Source organism: Centropristis striata, chromosome 8 (genome assembly GCF_030273125.1).
Source record: "Centropristis striata isolate RG_2023a ecotype Rhode Island chromosome 8, C.striata_1.0, whole genome shotgun sequence".
Classification (NCBI taxonomy): Eukaryota; Metazoa; Chordata; class Actinopteri; order Perciformes; family Serranidae; genus Centropristis; species Centropristis striata.
This window is the reverse complement of record NC_081524.1, coordinates 10856441-10868252: the sequence shown is the minus strand read 5'-3', so window position 1 is coordinate 10868252 and position 11812 is coordinate 10856441. Positions and strand designations below refer to the sequence as shown.

The following is an 11812-nucleotide window of genomic DNA, read 5'->3' as shown; positions in this document are numbered from 1 at the left end:
AACGTTCTGAACAAACACTTTTTTGGCCATTATTCAACACCTTTACTCAGGATCTTGGTGAACTGAATTGGTGACATTATTCTTAAGTGCCCAGCCTGAAACTTCGGTGATTGTGCAGATCTTCCGTGCTGTAAAGTTGGGGATGTGTGTGAATCCTCCACATTTTATAATTAGAAGCTTCTTTGCAGCAACATCCATATTTGAAGCACTGTCTCTTGTAATGGCTACATACGAGTCTGGACCTTAACAGATGTGGATGCAAGCTTTAACTTAAGGTTATACAACTGCAAGGCAGTGATTCTAGTTCTCCGTTATTTCCAAACTGTTGAAGTTGTGAAGTGCTTCCGCTTTTGGTTATTTCTTTCATTGCAACATTCTCAAAACACGTACGACGGAACAGAAACTTTGCTTGACCCCCGCACTAATAATATTTGGTTAAAGATAAACGTATGACTTCCTGGAATTAAATATAGTGTAAATGTATGTCCTGTTTCTGTTTAAACAAGAACAAATAAGAAAATCATCCTGCAGTCTTCCCTCAGTTAACCCATTGAAGCCTGGAAAGCGGATACGTCGTTTTGTAGTATTTGTATAAGCTCTCAAATACTTTTTGAATTTCATTTCTATCTGCTACAGAGGCTGAAAAATCTATTATTTAGTAGAAGCATTGACACTTCTTTTGAATTTCCAGAAAAACTTCAGGTGTTAGGGGCTTATTTTAAAATCGCCCAGAGGTTTTACAGGAAGTTTTAGGCGTCAATGGGTTATTATATCATGTGTGTCTTCCACCATTCATTCATTATCCGTTTACCTGAGCTCGGGTCGTGGGAGGCTGGAGCAGCTGACATTGAGCATCTGTTGTACGCCAGTCTACTATATATTTGTATGTATCTTAAGTGCAAGAGTTGAGAGAGAAGACCATCTCATCTGTCATCTAAGCATTACCAATTTCCTTTTTTAGTAGCTAAAAGCACCCAAAAATATGGAAGTGTAACCAAATAGCAAGGACGTAGATTATGTAACTTGTCAGAAACTGTCAGCAGAGATGTCCTGAGTGTGTGGGCTTGTATGTGTCCAAAAACCTCGATGAATCCATGTTCACATACCATACGATAGTGTGCATGATATCTAGCATGTGTGTTTCATCCCGTATTTGTGAATGAAAGTGACACTCTCTTGGCATCAACTCTGTGAAAGCGATGCAAGTTGTGTTTTGCTGGTGGAGAGGTTGTCACAGCAGGGGCCAGAGGAACCTATGGTGCGAGCACAAACATGGAAGTACATGTTGGTCATGGCCGACCACATGAGCACAGCAGTGTTAGAAACCTGAGCAGGGACCAGCCGTTGTGATAGCAGCCAGTGTTTGTGTTACATAACGAACAGCCATTGAGCCAGTGGCAATAATAGGCCTGTAGTATGTAGTACCAAGGGAAATCTATCTGAGTGAACAGAAAGAGGAGGAGGGTGTTGAGGCCATGGGAGCCGGAGACGAGGTCTGACCTGCAGCTGTAGCAAACAGAGCCGGCATGTAGACAGCGAAGTACAGAATGAAGGTGTTTTGCAAGTGTCAGCTGTTGGCTATGTCTGTGTGTGATGGTCCATAGTATGAACTTGAAAACCGGGGTAGTGTGGGGGTCGGGTGGCGGAGCTTTCTGGGAATCCAGCCATGAATGTTTTCTCGAAAGCTCTGAATCTTATCGTTTTTAAAACACATTCAACTTTGTGTCATTTCCCCTTAGTTTGCCTGTTCAGATCGGAAATTCAGAGGAGCAAAATTTCTGTTGCTGGGAAAGTGTGGCCATCTACAGGTGCATCTCAATACATTACTTTTTAAAATTGGTCTTTTGTAATATTCTAATTTTTTGAGACACTGAATTTTAGGTCTTCATTAAATGTAAGCCATACTCATTATAATTAGAAGAAATTGCATAAATTAAGACATAAAATGGTTCATTCTGTGTGTAATGGATATATATAATGTGTCATTTCCACTTTTTGAATTGAATCACTGACATAAATAAACTTTTCTATGACATTCTAATTTATTGAGATGCACCTGTATAAGGCTGGCCTAACATGGCCTATTATGGGGTTTGGTTCTATGCTAATACTAAATAACTACTGTGCTTCGTTCCCTACATTTAAAAAAAAAGAAACATTCAGTGTACACATTCATACTTCACAAGAAATAGGTCAGTGTACAATTTGAATTTCAAACTACATTAACATTTCCAAAATATTAAGTAGTTCACTTTTTCTTTTTTTGATGTGCTGTTTTAAATTTGTTGCAGATGTGGCTGAAGTTTGTGCAATTTACATAAAAATGTAAGATTGAGAGATGGTGTTAACTTTTGACTTGTGCCAGAAGCGCCCAGGGTTGCTCAGAATAACTTCTAACAATGGTTGTCATTGATAATAAACACAAATTAGTATGTATTTCATATTGATTAAAGTAAAACTGAAGGTTTTCACAAGGATACGTACATGTTCTGTTTGTGTTTTGTACAGCTGCCGTTTCTATGAGCAGCAACAATGACTCTTTTAGTGAGTCATCCTCATCATTTGATGTGTTATGATTTCAGAACGATGAAGACAGTTGGAAAACAATGATACAAAATAAGATGCAGACTCTACAGGATGTTTTTTTTTCTTCACAACTATCAATTTTTCCCCAAATGATACAGATGTTTAAGCATTCTATTATCTGAAATAGCTTGTGAAATACTGTCATGGAAATTTATTTAGACCATTTCTTGTTCAATTTAATGCCTGGTACAACTAAAGGTGCAGTTGTTTGGACAAATATAATGATAACAACAACAAATAGCTCATAAGAGTTTAATTTAAGAGCTGATATCTAGCCATTTTCCATGGTTTTCTTGACAATAACCAAAATCGTTATCAAGAAAACCATGGAAAATGACTAGATATCAGCTCTTAAATTAAACAAGGGTGGTCTAATAATTTTTTCCATGACTGAAGTGCATATAGCTGCATGCCCTCCGACCACCCTTCAGGTTTTGACTGAACCTTGAATGTCTACAGGGTCTGGATCCACCAGTGTTTAGAAAAAAATAAATTAAGATGACTTTTTATAAGATACTCTTTATAAGACTGGAAGATGATAAAAAATCACAGATGAAAACCGTGATGATGTTCTTCAGCGTAGACAGTAGAGGCCACAGGGTGTCATGGAGCAATGAAATGAGTATTATTATGCCTCCTGCAGGGCTAGACAGAAATGAAGGGCAGCACAGGAAGAAAGGACAGTGATTTTGGACAATAAAGTGGCTGCTTAACTGTACTCTGTAATCCCAGTAACATTCAGGGATTGTGGGTACAGCTTGTTGGCTTATTCCGATCGTTCCAGCATACCTGTTGATTAAAAGAGGGATCCTACACTGTGCGGGGAATTCCTGACTCAGACTGACTGAGAGGGTGAGAAAGAGCGAGAGACATGGAAAGAGGAGGAGGAGGAGGAGGAGGGTGTATTTGGATTTGCAGAAAGTGAGTGACAGCTGAGGAGAAGGGAGGGAGGAGAGCGACGGGTTAATGTGGTCAGGCTGACTGACAGATTGGAAACGGTGGATATTAACACTGCTGTGTAGTGGGAGGGGGGGGGGGGGGGGGGGGGCACACCAGAGAGAGGGAGAGGTTTGAAATGCCTTGTAGCTGGTTCACGCGTAGTTGCCAGCATAACAGGAGAGAGAGAGAGAGAGAGAGAGAGAGAGAGAAGGAGAGAGAGAGAGCTGGCACAAGAGTAGGAAAAGGGAGGGAGAGAGTTCAGTATGTGTCTCCTGGGTTAGGGTTAGGCAGCCAATATCCAGCTCTCCAGTAAACATATATTAGCCTCCTCTATAAAGCTGCTGTGCTACTGCATGGACCCACGGAGCAAAGGCAAAATTATCAGCTTCAATTCCAGTTTAATTATCAGTCTAGCAGAGGGCACTCAGCTGAGCTGCAGCACAGAACAGTAGCTAGTCGCAGTGACAGCAGCTTGTCAGGAGTTTAAGTTTCTTTAGATGCTGAAAAAAGCCGAGGCAAAGTGAGCAGAGATCAACCAACTGAACAGAAAATGACAGTAAGTATTTCACTTTATTCCTGTGAGGATGAATCCGGCTGCAAAATGTTACATGCACACTTAAATGAGAAGTGATATTCAAAGAATCATCACATTGTGCTGCAAATAACAATCAAACAAAAACAATGACAACCATAAAATGCATTAATGCAATTATTTCCTGTGAATGCAAATGAATGGGGGCTTTATGCATCATTTACAACTGTGTTTCTGCAGCTTTATGATGAGACGACATGCAGGAATGGCACAAATGCATTGGTGGCTTTTTATTGCAAAATAACTGGAAGGCTGTGATTGTTTGATAGACAATGTCATTAAGATGATTTTTAGCGTGTAATGTTGAGCACTTGCACTTGACTTCAAATCTGTTAATGACAGTGGCTCATGCAGAGCCCCTTTTAAAATCTCAGATCACTTGTCGCTTTCTGCCAAGGGCTGTTAACTCATAGGGTTTGATAAATAATCACCTCACTTCACAAGGACATGGCAACTATTAAGATGCTGCTGGTGCAACAAATGTTTTAAATGCATCTGGGATGATTAATGTACCAGAGCCGTATCTCGGTCAAACTGTGACCTGGATAAAACTCGAGCTGCGAGCAACTCTCGAAACGTAATAAATTATATTTATTTTATTTTGGGCATGAGTGGAATGAAGAGCAGCTGAAGAATGTATTAATGTGCTAACGCTGACATGTGTTAACAACTCTGTTAACGAAACCCAACTGAGATGTGAATTCAGGAATTTATCACTGTGCTTTGAGTCCAAAACTGTTAAGATGAATAGACATAAATAAGGTGATAAAGAGAAGATGGCACTGAGGAGGGCTGCTGTGGTTACACTACAGTTGATTCATTCTGCAATGACTGTCGACCACAAATATATTCTATTTATATTTTTAAATGTATGCATACTTGAAACTCTGCCCTATTCTATGTGTTCGATTCCCATTATTCTTATAATGTGTATGCATGTTTTTTGATTTTACGTACTGACAAGGACAATGTGAAATTTTCCGAAAAGCCTGGATTGTAAGTGACACAGGTGGGCGTTATAACACATAAATCAATGCCATGAATCACGGTAGCTGGTGAAGTAATTTGGCAAGATGAGCAACAAACATATTCACTAAGAAATTATTCTGTATACGATAACTTTAGCAAGCAAGCAAGGTCTGGAGAATTTTCCTCAACACCAAGAGGTGGTCCCTCTATAAACTGAATGTTGATGCAGATGTTGACCACAGTTTTCTCCCGACATCTGTCACGTTCCCATTTGACCAAATGTGCATCACTAGATAAACGTTTTTTTTGATTACATGGACTTGTGTTGTGGTGGGTTCTGGTCATTTGTTGACATTGGCGGACTTCATTTCGAAGCCAACATTAGCCAGTGTTGCCCAATGGTGGCCCTGAGTCCTTTACATAGCATCCACAGGATGTTATAGGCAACCAAGAAAGTCAGGAAAGGCCTTACTTTTATGCTATGTTAGAATCTGTTCACACATGGGCAATACAAAGTGATTAATATATGAAAAATGCTTCACATCCCTGTGAGCCTTTTTGGAGGGAGTCTGGAGATCTGAGGTTTTCACTGCCAAGTTGCTGCTTCTCTGTAATTGTTGTGCATTTAAAAATAAAGAACATGAAACTTGAAAGACAGAAGATTAATTTACACCAGTTATGTCAATGTGCAGATTGCTGATTAGTTACTATTTACCATAAGGTTTCCTATAGAGACCACATGTTGGTTATCTGTAAATTGTCTGAAATGCAAAGTTTTACCAGCCTTTTGAAAGTCTGGAGATTATTGGTGCACCAACAGTGCTGCATTAATCTGTAAACGATTGATCTCAAAACGGCCCATCGTCAGCTCTGTTTAAAATAGAGCTGTCTTGGTAACATCTGTGCCAAGCAGCGCTCGCAGACTGGCTGAAACCTGCAGTCTTATTTTTGGCTGCACATCAGATCCATTTGTTTGTCAAGCAGTAACTCATAACTGTGATCCATTTTTTAAGCTGCTGTCATCAAATACCTCCAAAAGTATCATGTGGCATCGTTTGATCTCTTAATACTGTCGGAGATTTATTAGCGATTAGAACATTTTAATGATGATAATCAGACATATTATCTCAAATTAATTGATAGTAGTGTAATAACCACCAACAATTTGTTTGCAGGGGCCTAAAAGGCATAATTTAATCACGGCTGACCACTAGGCTTAGTTACGCAACATGTGGAAGGTCAGAAGTAAAAATATGTTATCTCTTTATCTTTTGTGTTAAGCTGTGCTGTAACTGTTCATAGCCCTCGTAATTTGCTGGGGTATGTGGTGGGGGATCTACTTCAAAGGACGTCATCATGGATGTGAATGATGGTGGAAGCTGAGTGACAGCGCCAAATGTTCCGATAGCTCGATAAGACATCATGTTGATGACGTTTGAAGTTCATCCAATCTATAGGACAATGTAGATCCTTCTGAAAGTGATGATATAACACACCAACCGCTAACCTTTGGCAGATGCATGCTGGGATGGCGTGTGGATGGCTGTTAAATTCTATCAGAGTGTGCAAGAGGATAAATGAATGAACTTTAAGAAAACAACCCTCATGAGAATTACTGACATATGTGCGCAACTAATGAGATACATGAGATTTAAAGTTGCAACATCCACATAATGCAAGAAGCACGTAGCAGGTTCAGATAACAGATTCAGACTTCATTCTGTGAAGTGAAGGTATCTATCATCACCATCAACACCTGCCCGTCACGCTGTGGATCTTCTTACTCCTGGACGCCACTGAACCAATCATCATCTATAGGCATCATGCAATGATACTGAATATGGATTTTTGTGCGTGTCTGCGTGTGTGTACCCAGGCTCCAGCAGCTCAAGAACTTGACGAGCGATGTTTCCTGTCGGCGCAGTCCATGCCCAGTCTGAAGGTATCCGAACACTTCCAGGTGGTAAAGCTCCTGGGAGAGGGATCCTACGGAAAGGTCATGTTGGCTGTTCACAGAAAGAGAGGTCAGTGACTCAAGACTCAATGTTAAAGGTTGTGTTCATCTCAATCAATTTGTAGTTAACATACAAAAAGTGATGTACAGTAATTTGTAGATAATCCATTTAACAGTGAGCCAGGAGGTGCAGTATTCTGCAAGTGCCTGTATTCTTGTGAAGGAAGTGAGGCAATGTAGTATAAAGACCAATAAGGTCCGTTTCACGCAGGTGGGTCAAACAAACTTTGACCCAGGACAGTATTTGGGCCCCCTGTGAAACCGAAAGTCAACATCGTCAAACAGTTAGGTCATGGATGTATTATAGAACTGGTTACGGCACATTTCCTCAGCCTTGCAGACAATTTTTGGGCAATTTGTGGTATTGCAACAAAAAATCCCCCTGCAGCCAAAATATAAAATATTTTCCCCATACACCACCATTATATAGTCATGGAAAAAAATGATTGGACTACCCTTTTTCTTCAATTTCTTGTTCGTTTTAATGCCTGGTACAACTAAAGGTACTAAAAGGTACCATTTTCCATGGTTTTCTTGAGAACAACCAAAATCATTATCATGAAAACCATGGAAAATGGTACCTTTTAGTACCTTTAGTTGTACCAGGCATTAAAATGAACAAGAGATTGAAGAAAACAAGGGTGGTCTGATAATTTTTTCCATGACTGTATATACGAGATGTCTGTTAAACTGTTGTCAGGACACCTCAAACTGCAAACAGGGTCAATCAAGTTTTGATCCACTGAGGAATTTATATTCATAAAACTAACCTAGAGAAAAGCAGTTTAAAAATCTGTGATGTCATCACAATGTAAAGTCTATGGAATTAAAGGCAACTCACAGACAGGGCCAGCAGGAGAAACACTACTGCACATATTTAGTGGGTCACATAACATGAAAGTAAACCCAAAAGCTGTAAAAATGTTTGAATAGGAATGTGCCGTCTTTGGGTCCAGTACCCAGTTCTTATAATACATCCATAAGTGAAATTGTACATAATTATTTTAACCCTTACCCTGTTCTTTTTTCCCCCTAAACTTGAAAAAGTAGTTGTATTTCACATTAACCACGTGCCAAAGTGACTGTTTCAAAATGTGTCAAATACAATGGTGATATTTCCTAAAATAACAGTTTATGAGAATGTTTCAATTCACTCAGGCTGCAAAAGTGTATAAAATTGCCACTCAAACTTCCTAATGCTAAAATATTTAATAAAGACTTTAATGATGCTTTTAAACTCCAAGCACCCCATGGGAAATGTAAATCTCTGCTGCAGCACACTCAGATTTCTTTCTGATGGAAAAACTACACATGTCCTGTGGGGGCAGCACTGAAGTAACGCGAGGACAGATCTGTCTTTTGATAGTGTTCACTTAACCTTTTGCGCTTCTGTTGCTGTAATGAAGTGCTTTGGGACATTCTCTGAGATAGAGTTGCTGCAACTGGGGTGCCGCTGTGTAACGGAGTCGCCCCAAAGGGGAAGTTATATTTGTTCACAGTGTCAGTGATGGACTACACACTGCATTCTATCACTGATGACAGCTTTTCCACTAAACCTGATTAGGTGTCGCAGTATTCAACATATGTTGTCTTGTTTCATCCCCGTCAGGAACACCTATGGCTCTGAAGTTCTTCCCTCGTCAGTCCACCACGCTCGCCTCTTTCCTGCGTGAATATAACCTCTCCCTTTCTTACTGCACCCATCCTTCTCTGACACGGGCCCTGGGCATCTTCTTTTCCACACCCACCTACTATGTGTTTGCCCAGCAAGCTGGACTGTACGGTGACCTCTACAGTGTGATAGTCTCAGAGGTCAGTGATCTGTGGCATGCTGATAATGTTCTGTATGGTATGTCCAGCCTAAAACAAATGATGAAATTTAGGGTGTTTACTCTATTTTTTGGCAAGACCATACAAGCAAAAACTTGCTTCTATAACACTTCAGACTACTATAAATAAACCACATGGTGTTTTTTTTTTTATTACACTCTACTTGTGCCTTTAGATTTTTGCTCAATTCACCAAAAGTTAGTATTAGATAGTCTCATTTGCATATTTAAACATCAAATTTCAGGAATTTTTTTTTATCTTAAGTAATCAACTGGGAGTTTTCATTTTGATATCTATCAGTTAAAGCTTTTGCCCTATTCACCTTTTGTGTCTTCTTATTTCCATCCTTTTGCTACACCTGCCTATGTCAGCAGTGTGGCTTTCTCATAGAGATTCATGGAAAATGTATCTGCTGACCCCGCTGCTGAGCTCTTGTTTCTGTCAGCAAAAACACGAGACATGCTTGATAAAGGGCCTCCAGTTCGCTCTCCTCTGTGTTTGTGTGACTGCCAGTAACATAATAGAGTACTGATAAGAATAAGGGCACCCTGCTCTCACAGGGACTACATGAAGTAAAGCAGGGGTTTCCGAGAGTGTCGAGAATTGTTTTGGTGACGCAGATTTTATTTGTCTTTGCGCCAACATTCTTACCGGACGTCACGTCTCCATGGAAGGATTACTGAATGGCCACAGGCCCGGGGGACTTAAGTGTCTTCACCTCTAAAATGACACTCAAATAGACACGTAACACCTAGGAAACCATTCAAAATGACAATAAAGACACATAAAATGACTACAAAGAGACACAAAGAGACTCACAGTGAGTATGAGAAAAGGGAAAACAACCACAGAGACTCAAAATGACCACAAAGAGACACAAAGCAACCACAAAGAGACATAAAAACAATCACAAAGAGACACAAAACAATCACAAAGAGACACAAAACAACCACAAAGAGACACAAAACAACCACAAAGAGGCACAAAACAATCACAAAGACACACAAAACAACCACAAAGAGGCACAAAACAACCACAAAGAGACACAAAACAATCACAAAGAGACACAAAACAACCACAAAGAGACACAAAACAACCACAAAGAGACACAAATGACCCCAGCGATACAAAAACAACTACAAAGAGACAAATGACCACAGAGACACAAACCAAGAACAAAGAGATGCAAAACAACTACATAGAAATACAAAATGACCATGAAGAGACACAAAACCACAGAAGAGCATAAGAACTGCAAAGAGACTCAAAACCAACAACAAAAAGTGAACAACTATAAAGTCTGTGTGTCTTATTCAAGAAATAAGTTTTGCATGTCTCATAATCCTTCCATGCTCACCTAATTTTTATCTGTAATCTAATTCATAATGCTGTAATGAGTTATAGAGAGTGTGTTTTCTGTTGTGTTTAAGCAGCAACTGATCCAAAGTGTCTGTGTGTTTCAGGTCGGGGTGGATGAAGAGTGTGTTCAGAGGGTGATGTCTCAGCTGAGCGGTGCCGTTACACATCTCCACTCCCTGGGCTTCGTCCACCGCGACATCAAACCTGAGAATATCTTCTTGTGTGACAGTTCCTGTCGCTGGGTCAAACTGGGCGACTTCGGCCTCGCCCGGAGCGTCGGCACCACCGTTCGTGCCGTCTGGTACGAGTCTCCCTTCTGCACTCCTGAGGTGGAACCTGCCAAGGAGCCTCAGAAGGAGAGAGAGTGGGATGAGACTGAGGAGGAGGAGGAGATGGAGGACATTTGGATAACAGTGGAGACCTCTATTGACAGCTGGGCCCTCGGTGTACTCGTCTACTGCCTCTTGACTGGCTGCTTCCCCTGGCAGGAGAGCACCCACGATGACCGCGGCTATCGCAAATTCAAGGAGTGGTTCGACCGCGAGGCTGAAAAGGAGGAGAAGCTGAGGGACGGGGAGTGGAGGAGTGGAGAGGAGATAGACAGTTACACAATCATGAAGGAGAACCGAAGGGACAATCCTGTGCCCTCACAGTTTGAGGGCCTCAGCATGCTGGTGATGACTCTTTTGAAGGAGCTGCTCCACCCTGAGCCCAAGCAAAGAGGGAGCCCAGAGGAGATCCTCAGCTACCTGGGAGGGCCGTGGCTGACGGAGACAGAAGTTGAGGAGCAGAGGAAGGCGGAGGAAGCAGAGAAGGAGGCCAGAAAAATAAGAGAGGCAGGAGGTGTAGAAGAGAAGCTGCTGAGGGAAGGAAGAGGGGAGAGATAAACTTTGTCTTTATAAAATTGTTTCAAGTGTTTTGATTAATGAATGCAACGTTTGAAAAAAAAAAAAAAATCATTGCTATAATGTATTTTTTTGTATGGTTTTAGATTTAAATATAAAAAACAAACATTCTATAAGGTGCTATATTTTCATATTTTTTTTATAAATATCCTTATGAACGTTAATACTTCCACTGTTGTATATATTCTAGTGTGTATGTTTGTGAATCTTAATGACGAGTCTATAGATAATAGTGTGATGTTTGAAACTACAAGCTGTATAATAATGCCTTTAAAAGTCTGTATCTGAACAGTTGTAAAATAAACTCTTTGTGTTTAACTTCTTATGAGATACAGTTCATGAGCCACACATACAGTGCCATATTAAGTCAATTTTATTTAGATAGTGCTCGATTACAAAAATGTCTTCTGTTATACAATTAAGATAAATTGCATTTTAGAACGGTACTTCATGGTTCAAATAATTAGAAATCTTGTGTTAAACCCCCACACTCACTCCACTTACTGTCACTTTAGGCAACCATGCAACTCAGTTTGTCTTTATTATTAAATGACTATAATATAAAAAGTGTTTCCGATGCAGGACAGAAGAGGACCAAGAGACATTTTGATTTTAAGA

General features: G+C 40.3%; 1 protein-coding gene across 1 annotated transcript; it reads left to right on the top strand.

Annotated features, from left to right (window-relative positions):
* Positions 1–3990: 3990 nt before the first annotated feature.
* On the top strand, positions 3991–11176 carry sbk3 (SH3 domain binding kinase family, member 3). Its single transcript, XM_059340199.1, has 4 exons — positions 3991–4081; positions 6963–7110; positions 8710–8912; positions 10394–11176. Exons 1-4 carry the CDS (start codon positions 4076–4078, stop codon positions 11174–11176), a joined length of 1140 nt encoding a protein of 379 aa, XP_059196182.1. The 5' UTR covers positions 3991–4075.
* The last annotated feature ends 636 nt before the right edge of the window (positions 11177–11812 follow it).